At 59.3% G+C, this 22,088-nt stretch overlaps 1 protein-coding gene across 2 annotated transcripts; it reads left to right on the top strand.

The window, feature by feature from the left end:
• The first annotated feature begins 552 nt into the window (after nucleotides 1–552).
• Nucleotides 553–20,822, top strand: CD276 (CD276 molecule). Of its 2 annotated transcripts, XM_069025961.1 has the most exons (9): nucleotides 553–604; nucleotides 4,396–4,515; nucleotides 5,601–5,951; nucleotides 7,382–7,449; nucleotides 7,546–7,678; nucleotides 12,209–12,343; nucleotides 13,186–13,227; nucleotides 15,351–15,386; nucleotides 19,528–20,822. In XM_069025961.1, the coding sequence occupies exons 2-9, from the start codon at nucleotides 4,476–4,478 to the stop codon at nucleotides 19,548–19,550; spliced, it is 828 nt and encodes a 275-aa protein (XP_068882062.1). In that variant the 5' UTR covers nucleotides 553–604; nucleotides 4,396–4,475; the 3' UTR covers nucleotides 19,551–20,822. The 2 variants fall into 2 exon arrangements, with proteins under 2 accessions (XP_068882062.1, XP_068882061.1); XM_069025960.1 differs by having other exon boundaries at nucleotides 7,382–7,678.
• Nucleotides 20,823–22,088: the final 1,266 nt, after the last annotated feature.

Here is a 22,088-nt window from a genome sequence, read left to right as displayed (position 1 = left end):
ACCCCAGTCCCCTGCTCAGTGCACCCCAATCCCTCAGGGCTTCCCAATCCCCCAGGGCTTCCCAATTCCCCACGCACCCCAATCTCCGTTCCCGGTGTCCTCAGTCCCCATCCCCGGTGTCCCCAATCCCCGTTCCCGCTGTCCCCAGTCCCCGTTCCCGGTGCCCCCACGCTCCCCAGTCCCCGTTCCCGTTGTTCCCAGTGCCCGCTCCCGGTGCCCCCACGCTCCCCAATCCCCGTTCCCGTTGTTCCCAATCCCCATCCCCGGTGCCCCCACGCTCCCCAGTCCCCGTTCCCGTTGTTCCCAGTCCCCGTTCCCGTTGTCCCCAGTCCCCGTTCCCGTTGTTCCCAGTCCCCGTTCCCGTTGTCCCCAGTCCCCGTTCCCGTTGTTCCCAATCCCCATCCCCGGTGCCCCCACGCTCCCCAGTCCCCGTTCCCGGTGTCCCCAGTCCCCGTTCCCGTTGTTCCCAGTCCCCGTTCCCGGTGTCCCCACGCTCCCCTCTCCCGGTTCCAGGCTCCTCCCGCGCCGTTCCCGGCAGGAAGCGGCCGCAGCCAATCGCTCCGGGGCCGCCCCCGCTGCCCGCGCTGCCTGCGCCGCCGGCCCGGTGAGTGCCGGGGGCCCGGGGGTGCCCGGGGGGTTCTTGGGGTGCGGGATCCGGCCGGGAACGGGGCGGCCCCGCAGCTCCCCCGCGCCGGGAGCCGCCCCGCTGCCGCTGCCCCTCCCGCGGGCCGGGGCTCGGCGCCGGGCGGGGTTCCGGGACGGACGGACGGACGGAGGGACGGAGGGACGGAGGGAGGGAGGAATGAATGGGGGTCCCCCGGGCCGGGGCAGGCGGGGTTGGGAGGCTCAGGGAGCCCCGCGGGGCTTGGGGGCTGCGGGGGTGCCCCCGGGCCGGCCCGCTGCGGGCAGTGCCGGGGCACAGGCGGGGCCCGTGGCGGGGCTGGGTGCGGGGAGGGCGGCACCCCGGGGTGCTGGAGGGGGATCGGAACCGCCCCGGTGGGGATCCGGGGCTGGGCGCACCCCGCGTGGGACACGGTGGCGAGGGGAAGTGGGGGTTCCGCTTTTCCCCGAGCCGGGACAGGAGATAACCCAACCCCCCGCCCTTTCCTACGGGCACCGCTGCATCCCGAATCCCAGTCCCTTCCTCCGGGCAGGGATCACCCCGAATCCTTGTCCTTTTCTTCTGTCAAGTATTGCACCCCAAATCCTTGTTCCTTCCTCCTTCCAAATGTTGCACCCCAAATCCTCATCCCTTCCTCCTGCCAGTGTCACCCCGAGTCCCCATCCCTTCCTGATCCCAAACACCACACCCCGAATCCCCGGTGGGATTTGGGGGCTGCGTCCCATCTTTCCACGCCCCCATCCCCACAGAGACCCGAGTGCGGAGCTGCACCCCCAGAAGTTGAGCAGGGACTAAAATTAGTCCCGAGCAGAGCCGGGCTCTGGGCTCGAGGAGAGGGCCTGAGCCCAGGCACCCCAAAAACTGGGATGGAGCTGGAGCGGGCGGCCAGGGCTCCTCCCTGGATCCGGAGGTGTTTCCGTGACACCTCAGGGCGATAATTTGGCAGAGGATAATTCGGGGATCTATTAAAAAAACAGGGAGCGGGTGATAATTCCCGGGATTTAATTATTCCTTGGGGTTCCGGAGGGTTCGGCCATCCCAGCGTGAGGGCATCCCTCTTCCAAGGGAGAAGTTTGTAGGATTCCTTAGAGGTCTCGTGTCCTTGGATCGCACCCCAGGGCCGGGGAAACTGAGTCACGGCAGCGGGAGGGTTGGGGACACGGGCGTCCCCTTGCCGTGGCACCCCTGAGCCGGCCCGGCAGGAACTGTAGGAATTGCAAACCTGGAGAATGGGATTTGTTGAACATCCCCAGGAAAAGCGAGGAATTCCGAGGGGGATGAGTCACTGTTTCCCTTGTCCGGGCAGCGGGGTCTCAGTTGGGCCTCAGTTTCCCCATTCCCTGTGCCTCAGTTTCCTCTTTGTGCCTCAGTTTCCCCTTTGTGCCTCAGTTTCCCCCATGTGCCTCAGTTTCCCCCATTCCCTGTGCCTCAGTTTCCCCCATGTGCCTCAGTTTCCCCTTTGTGCCTCAGTTTCCCCATTCTCTGTGCCTCAGTTTCCCCATTCCCTGTGCCTCAGTTTCCCCCATTCCCTTTTGTGCCTCAGTTTCCCCCTTTCCCCGTGCCCCACTTTCCCCCTCGTGCCTCAGTTTGCCTCATTCCCTCTGCCTCAGCTTCCCCTTTGTGCCTCAGTTTCCTCTTTGTGCCTCAGTTTCCCCTTTGTGCCTCAGTTTCCCCCATTCCCCGTGCCTCAGTTTCCCCTTTGTGCCTCAGTTCCCCATTCCCCGTGCCTCAGTTTCCCCTTTGTGCCTCAGTTCCCCATTCCCTGTGCCCCACTTTCCCCCTCGTGCCTCAGTTTCCCCCATTCCCTGTGCTCCAGTCTCCCCTATTCCCCGTGCCTCAGTTTCCCCATTCCCTGTGCCTCAGTTCCTGCCGCGACCCCACAAATGTGGTGGTGGCAGATGGGATGTTCGGGGACAGGGAGGGGACACAGCGGGACCCTGGGATGGGGTGGGATGGGAGAGGATGGGAGGGGACACAGCAGTGGGACCCTGGGGTAGGATAGGACAAGGAGGGGACACAGCGGGACCCTGGGATGGGATGGGGTGGGATGGGACTGGGGGGACACAGTGGGACCCTGGGATGGGATGGGAGAGGGACAGGACACACGGTGGGACCCTGGGATGGGGTGGGATGGGACTGGGGGGACACAGTGGGACCCTGGGATGGGATGGGATGGGATGGGATGGGATGGGATGGGATGGGATGGGATGGGATGGGATGGGATGGGATGGGATGGGGTGGGATGGGACTGGGGGGACACAGTGGGACCCTGGGATGGGATGGGATGGGATGGGATGGGGGGACACAGTGGGACCCTGGGATGGGATGGGATGGGACTGGGGGGACACAGTGGGACCCTGGGCTGTTCGGGACAGGGAGGGGACACGGAGGCTCTGGGATGCTCAGGGACAGGGAGGGGACACAGCGGGACCCTGGGAGGGGATGGGATGGGATGGGATGGGATGGGATGGGATGGGATGGGATGCTCAGGGACAGGGAGGGGACACAGCGGGACCCTGGGAGGGGACAGCAGTGTCCGCGCTGTCCGGAGCCCATTCCGGCCGCGAGGGAGGCGCGCGGGTCACGCGGGATCGTCGGGAATGCGGCGCCGCCGCCAGCCGGGCCGGGCACTCGGCCCTCACCGTCCCCCGGCCAGCTCCGCTCCCATTCCCGCTCTGCCGGGACAGCCCCATCCCGGAGAATTCCCTGCCGCCAGCCGGGAATCCGCAACCCTCTCGCTGTGAGCCGGATTGCGGAGCCTGGGAGCGAGCTGGCTGCTCCTGGAGCGCGGGGATGGAGGGAAGAGCTGGGAAGGACGGGAGCCAGAGGGGAGGAGGAGAAGCGGCGGCCAGGAAGGGACGGGGCTCCCGCGGCTTCCCCGGGGCTCGGCCGCCGCCTCCGGAGCTGCCGCCGGGCGCCGGGAATGCGGCGATGCCGGGCCCGGGCCAGGCGGGAGCTGAGCCCCTTCCCGTGCCTGGTCACGGGGTGGGCGATCCCTGGGAATGGCCGGAGTGGGATCCCTGGGAGATCCCTGGGAATTGCCGGTGTGGGATTCCTGGGAATGGCCGGATAGGGAACCCCAGGAATGGCCAGTGTGGGATCCCTGGGATATCCCTGGGAATGGCCGGTGTGGGATCCCTGGGAATGGCCGGAGTGGGATCCCTGGGAGACCCCTGGGAACGGCCGGTGTGGGATCCCTGGGAGATCCCCAGGAACGGCTGGTGTGGGATCTCTGGGAGATCCCTGGGAACGGCCGGTGTGGGAACCCCGGGAATGGCCGGTGTGGGACCCCTAGGAATGGCCAGAGTGGGATCCCTGGGACTGGCTGCTGTGGGGTTCCTGGGAATGGCTGGAGTGGGATCCCTGGGAATGGCCGGTGTGGGATCCCTGGGAGATCCCTGGGAATGGCCAGTGTGGGATCCACAGGAATGGCCAGAGTGGGAACCCCGAGAATGGCTGGAGTGGGATCCCTGGGAATGGCGGGTGTGGGATCACTGGGAGATCCCTGGGAATGGCCGGTGTGGCATCCCTCGGAATGGCTGGTGTGGGATTCCTGGGAATGGCCGGAGTGGGAACCCCGGGAATGGCTGGAGTGGGATCCCCGGGAATGACTGCTGTGGGATCCCTGGGAATGGCCGGATAGGGAACCCCGGGAATGGCCGGTGTGGGATCCGCAGGAATGGCTGCTTTGGGATCCCCGGCCCGGTCCCTTCCCCTGCTCCGTGTCCCTCCTCCCCAGCGCCATCCCGGTGTTCCTGTGTGTTTTCCCACAGCTCGGGGCGCTGTTCCCAGAGACGATTCCCGGGGCCGTGCCCGCTCCCGCTGCCTCATCCCGACTTTTCCCGTGCCGAGGATGCTCTTCCCGCTGCTCGTCCTGGCACTCGGCCTGGCAGGTGAGTGGGGCCGGGCACCGCGGGAGATGTCCCCGGTGCCGCTGGCATCCCGACGGAGCTGTGCCCGGCGGAGGCGGCTCTGGGATGTGGCCGGAGCCAGGCCGGCTGCCCACTGCCCTTGTCCTGCCCGGCTGCGGCCCCTGGCACGGCTCCTTCCCGCCCTCCTCACCCTGCCAGCTCGGGAGCTTCCCGAAAATTCCCTGTCCCGTCCCTGCCCTCATCTCGTGCCATGGGAAGGGGATGGGCAGCGGGATGAGGTGGGAATTCCAGGGGAATCCTTGGCCCAGGGGAGGTGTGCCCCCTTTTCCTGACCCTTCTGGGATCAGGAGCTGCCCTTGGGATGCTTTGGGGTTGGAATTGTTCCACAGCACTGGGATCAACTGGAATGGTGCCATTGCACTGGGATCAGCTGGAATCCTTCCATGGCACTGGGATCAGCTGGAATCATCCCATGGCACTGGGATCAGCTGGAATGGTGCCATGGCACTGGGATCAGCTGGAATGATTCCATGGCACTGGGATCAGCTCGAATGATTCCACGGCACTGGGATCATCTGGAATCCTTCCACGGCACTGGGATCAGCTGGAATTGTTCCATGGCACTGGGATCAGTTGGAATCCTTCCATGGCACTGGGATCAGCTGGAATGGTGCCATGGCACTGGGATCAGCTGGAATCATCCCATGCCACACCGGTTGGCGCCGTGCTGGAGCCCCGGTGCCACCTCGCTCCTGCCAGCCCGGCCAGGGCTGCCTCCTGCTGGGCGCTGTGTCCCTGCCGCTGCCACCCGCTGTCCTCGCTCCCTGGGGACCACCCGGGCTCCGTGTCCCGGTGCAGGTTTGGGTGCCCATGGCAGCTCCTGGCGGCTCCTGGCGGCTCCCGGCAGCTGAGGCTGCCCCGGTTTGGTGCTGGCTGTGGGACTGTCCCCTTCCAGCGGGGTGGCGTGGCTGGGGACCCTCCTGAGATGCCACCCGCCCTCGTGTCCCTCCCACGGGCATCCCTGGATTTCCTTAGCCATTACCCAAGTGGAAAAGCCGGGCGGTGCTCCCGGAGGTGCCACACCGCATCCTGCTGCCCTCCCGCAGGTGCCGTGGAGATCCAGGTCCCGGAGGAGCCGGTGGTGGCCCTGTTCGGCCACGATGCCACCCTGCGCTGCTCCTTCTCGCCCGACGCCAACTTCAGCGTGGCGGAGCTGAGCCTGATCTGGCAGCTGACGGACACCAAGCGCCTGGTGCACGGCTTCTCCGGCGGCCGCGACCGCCTGCAGGACCAGGGCCGCGGCTACGCCAACCGCACGGCGCTCTTCTACGACCAGCTGGCGCGGGGCAACGTGTCCCTGCTGCTGCGGCGCGTGCGCATCGCCGACGAGGGCAGCTTCACCTGCTTCGTGCGTGTGCGCGACCACAGCAGCGCCGCCGTCACCCTGCAGGTGGCAGGTGAGGAGGTGCCCAAGGGCGAGGGGGCTGTGCCAGCCTGGATCTGGGTTCTCCGCGGAGCTGGAGACCAACCGGGTGTAGCTCCCCAAGATGTTCCTTGGCGAGCGCGAGCCGTGCCAGGGAGGCTCCCGGTTGAGGGGCCACCTTGGAAGTGTGGGGTCAGGTTGGACGTGGGGTCATCCTGGGTGTGGGGTCACCCTGGGTGTGGGGTCAGGTTGGACATGGGGTCATCCTGGGTGTGGGGTCACCCTGGGTGTGGGGTCACGCTGACCTACGGTTGAGGAGCCCTCACCGACAGTGTCACCACGGTGGAGAGGCTCCAGTTGAGGGGTCACCTCAACCATCCATGACCCACAGCTGGGGAGAACCTCAGCAAAAATGTCACCACAAAGAAGAGGCTCCCAGTTGAGGGGCCACCTTGGAAGTGTGGGGTCACCCTGGTTCTGGGGTCACCCTGGGTGTGGGATCACCCTGGGTGTGGGGTCACGCTGACCCAAAGGTGAGGAGCCCTCACCAACAGTGTCACCACAGTGGAGAGGCTCCCGTTGAGGGGTCACCTTAACCATCCATGACCCAAAGGCGAGGAGCCTTCACTGACAGTGTCACCATGGTGGAGAGGCTTGGGGCCACCTCAACCAGCAGTGACCCAAGGGTGGTGGAGCCATCACCAGCAACGTCACCATGGTGGAGAGGCTCCAGTTGAGGGGTCACCTCAACCATCCATGACCCACAGCTGGGGAGAACCTCAGCAAAAATGTCACCACAAAGAAGAGGCTCCCAGTTGAGGGGCCACCTTGGAAGTGTGGGATCACCCTGGGTGTGGGGTCACCCTGGTTCTGGGATCACCCTGGGTGTGGGGTCACCCTGGGTGTGGGATCACCCTGGGTGTGGGATCACGCTGACCCAAAGGCGTCACCGACAGTGTCACCACAGTGGAGAGGCTCCCGTTGAGGGGCCACCTCAGCCAGTAGTGACCCAAGGTGGTGGAGCCATTACCAGCAACGTCACCATGGTGGAGAGTTGAGGGGCTACCTTGGAAGTGTGGGATCACCCTGGATGTGGGATCACCCTGGGTATGGGGTCAGGCTGGATGTGGGGTCAGGCTGGATGTGGGATTACCCTGGATGTGGGGTCAGGCTGGATGTGGGGTCACGCTGACCCAAAGGCGAGGAGCCCTCACCGACAGTGTCACCACGGTGGAGAGGCTCCCGTTGAGGGGTCACCTCAACCATCCATGACCCAAAGTTGAGGAGCCCTCACCGACAGTGTCACCATGGTGGAGAGGCTCCCACTGAGGGGCCACCTCAGCCAGAGTGACCCCGAGTTGAGGAGCCCCCGCTGGTGCATTCCTCAGCCGGAGCCGCCCATCCTGGGGCGAGCCCAACCTCCCGATGCCGCTCCTCACCCGCTCGTCCCCTTGTCGCCCGCAGCTCCCTACTCCAAGCCCAGCGTGCACCTGGAGCCCAGCAAGGACCTGAAGCCGGGCGACGTGGCCATGGTGACGTGCCAGGCGTCCCGCGGCTACCCCGAGGCCAGCGTGCTGTGGCAGGACGGCCGGGGCGCCAACCTGACGGCCAACGTCACCACGTGGCAGGTGGCCAACGAGGAGGGGCTGTTCGAGGTGCGCAGCGTCCTGCGCGTGCTGGTGGAGCCCAGCGTCACCTACTCGTGCCTGGTGCTCAACGCCGTGCTGCGGCAGCACGGGCACGCCTCCGTCACCATCACCGGTGAGCCGGGCCGGGAGCGAGCGCGGTGCCACCCAAAGGCACCCGGGGAGGGCTGGGGGGGTGGCAGTGGTGGGATGGTGGCACTGGCACCCAAAGGCACCCAGAGGGGCTGTGGGAGTGGCCCTGGTGGCACCCAAAGGCACCCGAGAGGGGCCGGGGCAGGTGGCACTGGTGGCACTGGCACAGGGGCTGTGGGTGGTGGCAGTGGTGGCACCCAAAGGCACCCGGGAGAAGCTGGGGGAGGTGGCCCTGGTGGCACCTAAAGGCACCCGGGAGGGGCTGGGGTGATGGCAGTGGTGGCACCCAACAGCACCCAGGAGGGGCTGGGGGAGGTGGCAGTGGTGGGATGGTGGCACTGGCACCCAAAGGCACCCGGGAGAAGCTGGGGGAGGTGGCCCTGGTGGCACCCAAAGCACCCGGGAGGGGCTGGGGCAGGTGGGAGTGGTGGCACTGGCACAGGGGCTGGGGGAGTGGCAGTGGTGGCACCCAGAGGTACCCGGGATGGGCTGGGGTGGTGGCACTGGTGGCACTGGCACAGGGGATGGGGCAGTGGCAGTGGTGGCACCCAAAGGCACCCGGGACGGGCTGGGGTGGTGGCAGTGGTGGGATGGTGGCATTGGCACCCAAAGGCGCCCAGAGGGGCCGGGGCAGGTGGCACTGGTGGCACTGGCACAGGGGCTGGGGGAGTGGCAGTGGTGGCACCCAGAGGTACCCGGGATGGGCTGGGGTGGTGGCACTGGTGGCACTGGCACAGGGGATGGGGCAGTGGCAGTGGTGGCACCCAGAGGTACCTGGGACGGGCTGGGGTGGTGGCAGTGGTGGGATGGTGGCATTGGCACCCAAAGGCACCCAGGAGGGGCTGTGGGAGTGGCCCTGGTGGCACCCAAAGGCGCCCAGAGGGGTTTGGCCCAGGGACTTTCCCGGCACTGAACTCTTGGAGGGAGCCGGGGGGGGACAAAGGGCGGCTTTGGGGTGGCTCTGGGTGCCAGCCTTGGGGGGACATCGGGCAGGGAGCTTTTATGGGAAGTATCCTTGGAAAAACGGGATTCCCAGGGAATCTGGGTGTCCCTGGCAGACCCCTACCGTGGGTGTGGGGTCACCGTGGGTGTGGGGTCACTGCAGGTGTGGGGTCACCCTGGGTGTGGGGTCACTGCGGGTGTGGGGTCACCCTGGGTGTGGGGTCACTGTGGGTGTGGGGTCACTGCAGGTGTGGGGTCACTCTGGGTGTGGGGTCACTGTGGGTGTGGGGTCACTGCGGGTGTGGGGTCACTGCGGGTGTGGGGTCACCGTGGGTGTGGGGTCACCCTGGGTGTGGGGTCACTGCGGGTGTGGGGTCACTGCGGGTGTGGGGTCACCCTGGGTGTGGGGTCACCCTGGGTGTGGGGTCACTGCGGGTGTGGGGTCACTGCGGGTGTGGGGTCACCCTGGGTGTGGGGTCAGTGTGGGTGTGGGGTCACTGCAGGTGTGGGGTCACTGTGGGTGTGGGGTCACTGCAGGTGTGGGGTCACCCTGGGTGTGGGGTCACTGTGGGTGTGGGGTCACTGTGGGTGTGGGGTCACTGCAGGTGTGGGGTCACTGCGGGTGTGGGGTCACTGTGGGTGTGGGGTCACTGCGGGTGTGGGGTCACCGTGGGTGTGGGGTCACTGTGGGTGTGGGGTCACTGCGGGTGTGGGGTCACTGCAGGTGTGGGGTCACTGCAGGTGAGGAGTCACTGTGGGTGTGGGGTCACTGCAGGTGTGGGGTCACTGCAGGTGTGGGGTCACTGCAGGTGTGGGGTCACCCTGGGTGTGGGGTCACTGTGGGTGTGGGGTCACTGCGGGTGTGGGGTCACTGCAGGTGTGGGGTCACTGCAGGTGAGGAGTCACTGTGGGTGTGGGGTCACCCTGGGTGTGGGGTCACCCTGGGTGTGGGGTCACTGCGGGTGTGGGGTCACTGCAGGTGTGGGGTCACTGTGGGTGTGGGGTCACTGTGGGTGTGGGGTCACTGCGGGTGTGGGGTCACCGTGGGTGTGGGGTCACTGTGGGTGTGGGGTCACCCCAGATTTGGGATCCCCTCAGATTTGCGATTCCCCTGGGTGTGGGGTCATCCTGGGTGCGGGACCAATCACCTGAGGGGTGGGATTCCCCTGGATCCGAGCTCCCCCTGGATTTGGGATTCCCCTGGATCTGGGCTCCCCCTGGATTTGGGCTCCCCGTGCATTTGGGCTCCCTCTGCATTTGGGATCCCCCTGGATTGGGGCTCCCCCTGGATTTGGGCTCTCCCTGGATTTGGGGTCCCCTTGGATCTGGGCTCCCCCTGGATCCGGTCTCCCCCCGATCCTGGCTTCCCCCGAATCCCCGCTCCCCCCGGATCCCCTCTCCCCATGGATCCGGTCTCCCCCCGGATTTGGGCTGCCCCCGATCCTGGCTCCCCCCGAATCCCATCTCCCCCCCAATCCCGTCTCCCCCCGAATCCCATCTCCCCCCGATCCCGTCTCCCCCCGAATCCTGGCTCCCCCCGGATCCCATCTCCCCCCCAATTCCATCTCCCCCCGATCCCGTCTCCCCCTGAATCCTGGCTCCCCCCGGATCCCATCTCCCCCCGGATCCCATCTCCCCCGGATCCCATCTCCCCCCGAATCCCATCTCCCCCGAATCCCATCTCCCCCCGAATCCCATCTCCCCCCGATCCCATCTCCCCCCGATCCCATCTCCCCCCGAATCCCATCTCCCCCCGATCCCATCTCCCCCCGGATCCCATCTCCCCCCGAATGCCATCTCCCCCGAATCCCATCTCCCCCCGAATCCCATCTCCCCCGAATCCCATCTCCCCCGAATCCCATCTCCCCCCGATCCCATCTCCCCCCGAATCCCATCTCCCCCCGGATCCCATCTCCCCCCAATCCCCGCTCCCCCCGAATCCCATCTCCCCCCGAATCCCATCTCCCCCCGATCCCATCTCCCCTCAATTCCATCTCCCCCCGGATCCCATCTCCCCCCGAATCCCATCTCCCCCGAATCCCATCTCCCCCCGATCCCGGCTCCCCCCGAATCCCATCTCCCCCCGATCCCATCTCCCCCCGAATCCCATCTCCCCCCGAACCCCATCTCCCCCCGATCCCGGCTCCCCCCGAATCCCATCTCCCCCTCATCCCCGCTCCCCCCGATCCCATCTCCCCCCTAATCCCATCTCCCCCCGAATCCCCACTCCCCCCGAATCCCCGCTCCCCCCGAATCCCATCTCCCCCGGATCCCATCTCCCCCGAATCCCATCTCCCCCCCAATCCCATCTCCCCCGAATCCCATCTCCCCCCGAATCCCATCTCCCCCCGAATCCCATCTCCACCCGGATCCCATCTCCCCCCGATCCCATCTCCCCCCCAATCCCCGCTCCCCCCCCCGAATCCCATCTCCCCCCCAATCCCATCTCCCCCTAATCCCATCTCCCCCCGAATCCCATCTCCCCCCGATCCCATCTCCCCCCGGATCCCGGCTCCCCCCGAATCCCATCTCCCCAGAATCCCGTCTCCCCCCGAATCCCATCTCCCCCCGGATCCCATCTCCCCCCGAATCCCCGCTCCCCCCGAATCCCATCTCCCCCGAATCCCATCTCCCCCCCAATCCCATCTCCCCCCGAATCCCCGCTCCCCCCGAATCCCATCTCCCCCCCAATCCCATCTCCCCCCGAATCCCATCTCCCCCGAATCCCATCTCCCCCCGATCCCATCTCCCCCGAATCCCATCTCCCCCCGATCCCGGCTCCCCCCGAATCCCATCTCCCCCCGATCCCATCTCCCCCCGAATCCCATCTCCCCCCGGATCGCATCTCCCCCGAATCCCATCTCCCCCCGAATCCCATCTCCCCCCAATCCCATCTCCCCCCGATCCCATCTCCCCCCGAATCCCATCTCCCCCCGAATCCCCACTCCCCCCGAATCCCCGCTCCCCCCGAATCCCATCTCCCCCCGGATCCCATCTCCCCCCGAATCCCCGCTCCCCCCGAATCCCATCTCCCCCGAATCCCATCTCCCCCCGAATCCCCGCTCCCCCCGAATCCCATCTCCCCCGAATCCCATCTCCCCCCCAATCCCATCTCCCCCCGAATCCCATCTCCCCCCGAATCCCATCTCCCCCCCAATCCCATCTCCCCCCCAATCCCATCTCCCCCCGAATCCCCGCTCCCCCCGGATCCCATCTCCCCCCGAATCCCATCTCCCCCCGATCCCATCTCCCCCCCAATTCCATCTCCCCCGAATTCCATCTCCCCCCGAATCCCATCTCCCCCCTGATCCCATCTCCCCCCCAATCCCATCTCCCCCCCAATCCCATCTCCCCCCGGATCCCATCTCCCCCCGAATCCCATCTCCCCCCGAATCCCATCTCCCCCGAATCCCATCTCCCCCCCAATCCCATCTCCCCCCGAATCCCATCTCCCCCCCGGATCCCATCTCCCCCCCAATCCCCGCTCCCCCCGATCCCGTCTCCCCCCGGATCCTGGCTGATCGCGGGCCGATCCCGCTCTGACCGTGGCTCTCCTCCCTCCCGGTGCCAGGCCGGGCTCTGCCCTTCCCCGCCGCGGCTCTCTGGGTGACGGCGGCTCTGGCCGCCTGCGTGCTGGCCCTGCTGGCCCTGCTGGCCTTCGTGTGCCACCGCCGCCTGCGGGGCAGCTGCCGGGAGCGGCGCGCAGGTAACTCCCGGCCCCGCCCCGCCGCCGCCTCTCCCCGCTTCCCGCCGCCTTTCCCACCTGGAATGCGCGGCCGCGCCCGGGGATCCCCCTGCGTCGCGGGCTGCGGGATTCCTCCGGGAGCTCAAACAAAAACCGGGAGTTCTCTCTCTCTAAAGGGGTTTTCCTGGAATTTCTGGGATTTTTCCCCATCTGCACAGAGCGGGTTTTTTCCCCTCAGCGCTGAATTCCGGGATGCAGCTCCCGGTTTTCTGCTGTGCCCTCAGCAATGCCCTTTTTTCCATAGATTTGGCTCCCTGTTTTCAGCCTCACACCCTCAGCAATGCCCTTTTTTCCATGGATTTGGCTCCCTGTTTCCCACTCTCAGCCTCACACCCTCGGGAATGACCTTTTTTCCATGCATTTGGCTCCCAGTTTTCTACTGCACCCTCGGGAATGCTCATTTTTCCATAGATTTGGCTCCCGGTTTTTGGCCACACACCCTCGGCAATGCCCTTTTTTCCATGGATTTGGCTCCCTGTTTTCAGCCTCACACCCTCGGCAATGCCCTTTTTTCCATGGATTTGGCTCGGCCACGCGATTTTTCCCGCTGGGAATGCTGGTGGGGCCGGGGAAATCCCGGGATCCCGGTGGGTGCTGGAGCAGGGAAGGGCTGAGGGGTGCCCCAGCCTTTGGGGGATCCATGGATCCGTCCTAAAACCAGGGATGTCCCCTCGGAGCCGTGGCTCTTCCCGCCGGGATTTTTGGGACGGCGCCCTGGGAAGGCCGGGGTGCTCCGAGGGGCACCCCCAAATCCCGGGAATGGGGCTGGGGGGGTTCCCCACCTCTGGAATGTTGTTTTCCAGGGCCTGAGGAGCGGGAGGAGGAGGGCGAGGAGCCCAAGCCAGGTGGGTGCTCGATCCCGGGGTGGGATCCACATTCCCGATTATCCCAGAGCTGGCAGATCCCTGAGAAAGCTCCTGGTCCTTAATAACCCACCCCGTTCCTTAATAATCCACCCCATTCCTTAATAAAACCCCACAATTCCTTAATAAAACCCTACAATTCCTTAATAATCCACCCAATTCCTTACTAAAACTTCCGAATTCCTAAATAAACCCCCACAATTCCATAAGAAAACCCCACAATTCCTTAATAATCCACCCTATTCCTTAATAAAACCTCCCAATTCCCAAATAAAACCCCCCAATTCCTTAATAAAACCTCCCAATTCCTTAATAATCCACCCCATTCCTTACTAAAACTTCCGAATTCCTAAATAAACCCCACAATTCCATAAGAAAACCCCACAATTCCATAAGAAAACCCCACAATTCCTTAATAATCCATCCCATTCCTTAATAAAACACAAAAATTCCTTAATAAAATGACAAAATTCCTTAATAATCCACCCCATTCCTTAATAAAACCTCCCAATTCCTTAATAAAACCCCACAATTCCTTAATAATCCACCCCATTCCTTAATAAAACCCAAAAATTCCCAAATAAACCTCCCAATTCCACAATAAAGTCTCTCCATTCCTTACTAAAACCTCCCAATTTCCAAATAAGACCCCAAAATTCCTTAATAAAACCCAAAAATTCCCAAATAATCCACCCTATTCCCGAATAAAACCCAATAATTCCTTAATAGAATGACAGAATTCCTTAATAATCCACCCAATTCCCAAAAAAGACCCCAAAATTCCTTAATAAAACCTCCCCATTCCTTAATAATCTACCCCATTCCTTAATAAAACCTCCCAATTCCCTAATAAAATGCCAGAATTCCTTAAAAAAACCCCCAGAATTCCTGAATAAAACCCCAGAATTCCTTAATAAACCTCCCAATTCCCTAATAATCCACCCCATTCCTTAATAAACCTAAAAATTCCAAAATAAAACCTCCCAATTCCTTCATAAACCCCACCATTCCCTAAAAAAATGACGGAATTCCTTAATAATCCACCTCATTCCTTAATAAAACCCCAAAATTCCCAAATAAAACCCCAAAATTCCTTAATAAAACCTCCCCATTCCTTAATAACGACAGAATTCCTTAAAAAAACCCCAGAATTCCTTAAAAAAACCCCAGAATTCCCAAATAAGACCTCAAAATTCCTGAATAAACCTCCCAATTCCCTAATAATCCACCCCATTCCCGAATAAAACCCAAAAATTCCTTAATAAATCCCAAAAATTCCTTAATAAACCCACAGAATTCCTTAATAAAACCCAAAATTCCTTAATAAGACCTCCCAATTCCTTAATAAACCCTCCAAATTCCCAAATAAAACCTCTGAATTCCTTAATAAAACCCAAAAATTCCTTAATAAAACCTCCCAATTCCCTAATAAAATGACAGAATTCCTTAATAATCTACCTAATTCCTAAATAAAACCCCAAAATTCCTTAATAAAACCTCCCCATTCCTTAATAACATGACAGAATTCCTTAAAAAAACCCCAGAATTCCCAAATAAGACCTCAAAATTCCTGAATAAACCTCCCAATTCCCTAATAATCCACCCCATTCCTTAATAAAACCCAAAAATTCCCAAATAAAACCCCAAATTCCTTAATAAAACCTCCCGATTCCTTAATAAACCCTCCAAATTCCCAAATAAAACCTCTGAATTCCTTAATAAAACCCAAAAATTCCTTAATAAAACCTCCCTATTCCTTAATAAAATGACAGAATTCCTTAAAAAAACCCCACCATTCCCGAATAAAACCCCAGAATTCCCAAATAAAACCCCGGAATTCCTTAAAACCCCCCCAGAATTCCCGAATAAAACCCCGGAATTCCTTAAAATGTGGGAATTCCAGAACAAACCCTCCCAGTCCCTCAATTTCCCAGCCCTCCAGGACGTTCCCAGTTATTCCCTTTATCCATTGGCACGGGAACAAACCCTTGGAATTCTGTAGGGAGCCCGGGAACGGGGTCATCCCCCCAAAAAACGGGATTTCGGAGGCGTTTCCTTCGGGAAGGGACCGGGATTGATCCTGGGGTGTTTTTCCCTTTTCCCAGCTCTGCAGCTGCTGGAAAACGCGGAGAGCAGAGAGGGTGAGTGGATTTTCCCGGGAATTCCGGGCTGATTCCCGGATTCCCGGTGATGTTCTCATCCCAAAATCCGCCTGGGAAGCACCTCCTTGGCTTTTGGGGGATTTTCCCGCTCCCCATTTCTGTTCCTTCCCGCTTTTCCATCCAGTTTTTCCCGGATTCTCTTTCTCCAGCGCTGGGTTTTTCCCGGTATCCCGCGGCTCCCAAATCCCCGATCCCTCCTTTTCCCGCTGCTTTGGGATTGGGAGGAGCCTCCTGCCGCCCGTTCCTGGCAGGGATTTGGGGTTTCCGGGCGTTTCCATGGATTTGCTGGGAGGATCGGAATTCCCGGAATTCCCGGCAGTGTCTGGGTGCCGGATCCTGGCTGGAATTCCAGGGGAATTGGGGTCCCTGCCGAATTTTACTGGGAATGAACCCTAATTATTACTGGGAATGAACCCTTCCTGATTATTTTATTGGGAATTCTCCCTCCCTAATTTTATTATTTGGGAATTACCCCTTCCTAATTATTATTTGGGAATTCTCCCTTCCTGATTATTTTATTTGGGAATCAACTCTTCCTGAACATTTTATTATTTGGGAATTATCCCTTCCTGATTATTATTGGGAATTATCCCTTCCTAATTATTATTGGGAATCAACTCTTCCTAATCATTTTATTATTTGGGAATTATCCCTTCCTAATTATTATTGGGAATGATCTCTTCCTAATTTTATTATTGGGAATTTCCCTTTCCTGATTACTACTGGGAATTATCCTGTCCTTGTTTTATTATTTGGGAATTCTCCCTTCCTAATTATTTTATTGGGAATCAACTCTCCCTAATTTTATTATTTGGGAATTAACCCTTCCTAATTATTACTGGGAATTCTCCCTTCCCTGGTTTGTCCCCATTCCTGAGCTTTCCCAGCCCGTGGCTCCCGTTCCCGGTGCAGATCCCAGTGCAGATCCCGGAACAGATCCTGGTGCAGATCCCGGTGCAGGTCCCGGTGCAGATCCAGGAACAGATCCTGGTGCAGATCCCGGTGCAGATCCAGGAACAGATCCTGGTGCAGATCCCGGTGCAGGTCCCGGTGCAGGTCCAGGAACAGATCCCAGTGCAGATCCCGGTGCAGATCCCGGTGCAGATCCCGGTCCCGGTGCAGGTCCAGGAACAGATCCCAGTGCAGATCCAGGTGCAGATCCAGGAGCAGATCCCGGTGCAGATCCCGGTGCAGGTCCCGGTGCAGATCCAGGAGCAGATCCCGGTGCAGATCCCAGTGCAGGTCCCGGTGCAGATCCAGGAGCAGATCCCGGTGCAGATCCCGGTGCAGGTCCCGGTGCAGATCCTGGTGCAGGTCCTGGTCCCGGTGCAGGTCCAGGAACAGATCCTGGTGCAGATCCCGGTGCAGATCCCGGTGCAGATCCTGGTGCAGATCCTGGTGCAGATCCTGGTCCCGGTGCAGATCCCGGTGCAGATCCTGGTGCAGATCCTGGTGCAGATCCCGGTGCAGATCCAGGAACAGATCCTGGTGCAGATCCCGGTGCAGGTCCAGGAACAGATCCCGGTGCAGATCCAGGAACAGATCCCGGTGCAGATCCAGGAACAGATCCTGGTGCAGATCCCGGTGCAGATCCAGGAACAGATCCTGGTGCAGATCCCGGTGCAGGTCCCGGTGCAGGTCCAGGAACAGATCCCAGTGCAGATCCCGGTGCAGATCCCGGTGCAGATCCCGGTCCCGGTGCAGGTCCAGGAACAGATCCCAGTGCAGATCCAGGTGCAGATCCAGGAGCAGATCCCGGTGCAGATCCCGGTGCAGGTCCCGGTGCAGATCCAGGAGCAGATCCCGGTGCAGATCCCAGTGCAGGTCCCGGTGCAGATCCAGGAGCAGATCCCGGTGCAGATCCCGGTGCAGGTCCCGGTGCAGATCCTGGTGCAGGTCCTGGTCCCGGTGCAGGTCCAGGAACAGATCCTGGTGCAGATCCCGGTGCAGATCCCGGTGCAGATCCTGGTGCAGATCCTGGTGCAGATCCTGGTCCCGGTGCAGATCCCGGTGCAGATCCTGGTGCAGATCCTGGTGCAGATCCCGGTGCAGATCCTGGAACAGATCCTGGTGCAGATCCCGGTGCAGATCCCGGTCCCGGTGCAGATCCCGGTCCCGGTGCAGATCCCGGTGCAGGTCCTGGTGCAGATCCCGGTCCCGGTGCAGATCCCGGTGCAGGTCCTGGTGCAGATCCCGGTCCCGGTGCAGATCCCGGTGCAGATCCCGGTGCAGGTCCTGGTGCAGATCCCGGTCCCGGTGCAGATCCCGGTGCAGATCCCGGTGCAGGTCCCGGTGCAGATCCCGGTCCCGGTGCAGATCCAGGAACAGATCCCGGTGCAGGTCCCGGTACAGATCCCGGTCCCGGTGCAGGTCCCGGTGCAGATCCCGATGCAGGTCCCGGTGCAGATCCCGGTCCCGGTGCAGGTCCCGGTGCAGATCCCGGTGCAGGTCCCAGTCCCGGTGCAGGTCCCGGTGCAGATCCCGGTGCAGATCCCGGTGCAGATCCCGGTGCAGGTCCCAGTCCCGGTGCAGGTCCCGGTGCAGATCCGGCTTTCCCATTTTCCCATCGCCGCCGCTCGCTCCGGGCCCTTTTCCAGCCGGGATTTCCGCCCGGAGCTGCTGCGGCCCCGTGAGCTCATTAATTCACCCATTCGTTAATTTATTAATTTATCGAGTCATTAGTTCGTTAATTTATTATTCATTAATTCATCATCTCATTAATTCATTCAATCATTAATTTATTGATTCACTCATGAATTTATTGATCCATTAATTCATTACTTCATCAATTAATTAATTAATTAATTAAATCATTAATCCATTAATTTATAAATTCATTAATTTATTAATTTATTGAATCAGTAATTCATTAATCATTAATTTATTATTTAATTATTTTATTAATTCACTCAGTATTTTATTAAATCATTAATTAATTAATTAATTACTTCATTAATTTATTTTATTAATTCACTAATTCAGTAATTTATAAATTCATTAATTTATTAATCTATTTATTTATTTATTATTTAATTAATTTATTAATGTATTGATGCACAACTTTATGACTTCGTTAATTTGTTGACTCATTAATTTATCATGTCATTAATTCATTTTATTGGTTTATCAATGCATGAATTTATGAATTTATTGATTTACTGATTTACTGATTATTTTATTGATTTATTAATGCACAAATGCATTGATTTATTAATTTATGAATTTATTAATTTATGCAGTTATTGGTTTATTAATGCATGAGTTTATTAATGTATATTAATTAATTAATTAGTGACTTTATGGATGTATTTATTAATTTATGAATTTGTTGATTTACTCCTGCATTAATGTATTTATTCATGTATTGATTTATTAATTTATTAATTCATTAATTCGTTAATTCATTACTTCATTAATGTATTGATTTATGACCTGATGACTCATTGATTTATTCTCTTATTGATTGATTAGTGCCTGAACTAATTAATGAATGAATTAATGAGAGCCTGGCAGTCCTTTTCTCTGAGGCTGCTGCTGATCCCATTGATCCCATTGATTGCATTGATCCCATTGATCCCATTGGTCCCATTGATCCCATTGATCCCATTGATCCCATTGATCCCATTGATTGCATTGATCCCATTGATCCCATTGATCCCATTGGTCCCATTGGTCCCATTGATTCCATTGGTCCCATTGGTCCCATTGATTGCATTGATCCCATTGATCCCGTTCATCCCATTGATTGCATTGATCCCATTGATCCCGTTCATCCCATTGATTCAATTGATCCCATTGGTCCCATTCATCCCATTGATCCCATTGATTCCATTCATCCCATTCATCCCATTGGTCCCATTGATTCCATTGTTCCCATTGATCCCGTTCATCCCATTGGTCCCCTTGATCCCATTGATCCTATTGATCCCATTGATTCAATTGATCCCATTGATCCCGTTGGTCCCATTGGGCCCATTGATCCCATTGATTCCATTGGTCCCATTGATTGCATTGATCCAATTCATCCCATTGATTCCATTGATCCCATTGATCCCATTGATCCCCATGATCCCATTGATCCCATTGATCCCATTGATCCCGATTCCCATTCCCTTCCCAGATCCGGAGCCGGAGCTGCATTGATGCCAGCGGGGCCCCCCTGGAGCACTGGCCCTGCCCGGGCTGAGCCGGGCCCTGCGAGGGAGGAGCCCATCCCCATTCCCATCCCTGTCCCTGTTCCCAGTCCTGTTCCCATCCCCGTTCCCATCCCCATCCCCATCCCCATCCCCATCCCCATCCCATTCCCGTCCCATTCCCGTCCCCATTCCCGTCCCTCCCTCTTTCCCACAGAAATGTGGGATGAGGGCGTATCCCTGAGTCCATCCCAAGGTGGACATTCCCCCATTCCCTGCTCCCGGTGCCTCCCAGGGCGCCTTTCCCACGCCCGGAGCCTCGGGAATGCCGGCTGGAGCGCCGCGATGGATCCCGCTGGATCTCCGCTCCTTTTCCCGCGCTTCCCTTCGGACTCATTCCAGCCGGAAGTGCCCAATCCCAGCGGGATTTGTCCTGCCAGGAACGATCCCAGGCGTTTTTTGGGAAGGGTGGGGCCGGGGGGCACCTGCTGGCCGGGTGAGACCCCTGTGGGGACGGCTCCGGGGACATCCCCGGATCCTAATTCCTATGGGATGAGCCTCGTTCTTCCCATGGGATCGGGGGACGAGCCTCGTTATTCCCACGGGATTGGGGGACAAGCCTCATTATTCCCATGGGATCAGGGGACGAGCCTCGTTATTCCCATGGGATGAGCCTCGTTATTCCCACAGGATCGGGGGACGAGCCTCGTTATTCCCATGGGATCGGGGGATGAGCCTCGTTATTCCCATGGGATGAGCCTCGTTATTCCCACAGGATCGGGGGACGAGCCTCGTTATTCCCATGGGATCGGGGGATGAGCCTCGTTATTCCCATGGGATGAGCCTCGTTATTCCCATGGGATCGGGGGATGAGCCTCGTTATTCCCATGGGATGAGCCTCGTTATTCCCACAGGATCGGGGGACGAGCCTCGTTATTCCCACGGGATCGGGGGACGAGCCTCGTTGTTCCCATGGGATGAGCCTCGTTATTCCCATGGGATCGGGAGACGAGCCTCGTTATTCCCACGGGATCGGGGGACGAGCCTCGTTATTCCCATGGGATTGGGGAATGAGCCTCGTTATTCCCATGGGATCACGGCTTCATCCCTGGGCCCATCCCGGGGTCTCCCTGGCACTGGTGGGGACATCCCGGATGTCCCGATCCCGATCCCACTCCCGATCCCACTCCGGAGGGTTCCTGGGGTCGAGTCCTTATTTAAAGTCCGGGATCCGGAGGGTTCCTCGTGCCTTGACAAATAAATTCGGGATTGTTTCGGTCGATCCTTCCCGGCTCCGGGTGCTCTCTGGGCTTGGGCTGGGAATGGTTTCAGGCTGGGAATTCCCACTGGAAAAGCTTCCCTGGCCCTGTTGGAGCCCGACCTCCTTGGAATGGGAATTGGGAATGTTGGGTTTCCGGAGGGAAAGGCGACATTCCCGCCTCGTGTCCCGTTCATTCCCGGTTTTTCCAGCCCGGAATTGCCGCATGTCCCGATGCTGCTTCTGCAGGAGCGCTCCTTCATCCCTGTTTTCCCAGAGTTTGGGAGTGAAATCCATCCCGTGCCCTCCTCATCTTCCCATTCCAGCCGGGATGATCCATGGGGAAGAAGGGAGCATCCCCCAAAAGCTGCGTTCCCATGGATCGGGATGTTCATGGATTGGGAATTCACCCCACGGGGTTGGGCACTGAGATCCCACCCGGAGCAGGGAAAGGTGGGAATGGGGGGAAAAGTGGGAGTGGGGGAAAAAGTGGGAATGGGGGAAAAGTGGGATTGAGGAAAAAAAAGTGGGAATGAAGGAAAAACTGGGAATGAGGGAGAAACGGGGGAATGGAGAAAAAAGGTGGGAATGGGGAAAAAAGCTGGGAATGGAGAAAAAAGGTGATCCCAAATCCTTCTCCTGGCTCAGGGGGATCCCAAATCCTTCTCCCAGCTCAGGCTGATCCCAAATCCTTCTCCCAGCTCAGAGTGATCCCAAATCCTTCTCCTGGCTCAGACTGATCCCAAATCCTTCTGGCTCAGGCTGATCCCAAATCCTTCTCCTGGTTCAGAGTGATCCCAAATCCTTCTCCTGGCTCAGAGTGATCCCAAATCCTTCTCCTGGTTCAGGCTGATCCCAAATCCTTCTCCTGGCTCAGACTGATCCCAAATCCTTCTCCCAGCTCAGGAGGATCCCAAATCCTTCTCCCAGCTCAGAGTGATCCCAAATCCTTCTCCTGGCAGCTGGAATTGTGGGATTTGGTCGGAGCAGGAGGGGCCGGGAGTGTATCCAAACCCTGGGATGGCGGGAAAACAACCGGAAAATCCCAGCTGGGGGTAATTCTGGGAAGAGCCGCTCCCAGCGCCGGCTCCGTCCTCCCCATCCCGAGGAAATAATTCCCGCTTTTCCCACTGCCCTCATTCCGGAGAGGGGCTGGGACAGAGAGGCTGAGCTGAGTTCCTGCATCCCTCAGGGAATTGGGATGGGATGGGGTGGGATCCATGGGATGGGATTCATGGGATGGGATGGGATGGGATGGGATCCATGGGATGGGATCCATGGGATAGGATC

This window comes from Aphelocoma coerulescens, chromosome 10, assembly GCF_041296385.1.
Source record: "Aphelocoma coerulescens isolate FSJ_1873_10779 chromosome 10, UR_Acoe_1.0, whole genome shotgun sequence".
In the NCBI taxonomy this organism is placed as follows: domain Eukaryota; kingdom Metazoa; phylum Chordata; class Aves; order Passeriformes; family Corvidae; genus Aphelocoma; species Aphelocoma coerulescens.
Note: the sequence above shows the minus strand (reverse complement) of the source record. Positions and strands in the feature narration are given on the sequence as shown.

Bases quoted from the DNA above. Each gene is read 5' to 3' on its own strand.
- CD276 (XM_069025960.1), top strand. From the start codon at position 4,476: ATGCTCTTCCCGCTGCTCGTCCTGGCACTCGGCCTGGCAG. The intron at 7,679-12,208 runs GTGAGCCGGGCC...TCCCGGTGCCAG, and splicing joins CGCCTCCGTCACCATCACCG to GCCGGGCTCTGCCCTTCCCC. The intron at 15,387-19,527 runs GTGAGTGGATTT...TTCCCTTCCCAG, and splicing joins AAACGCGGAGAGCAGAGAGG to ATCCGGAGCCGGAGCTGCAT.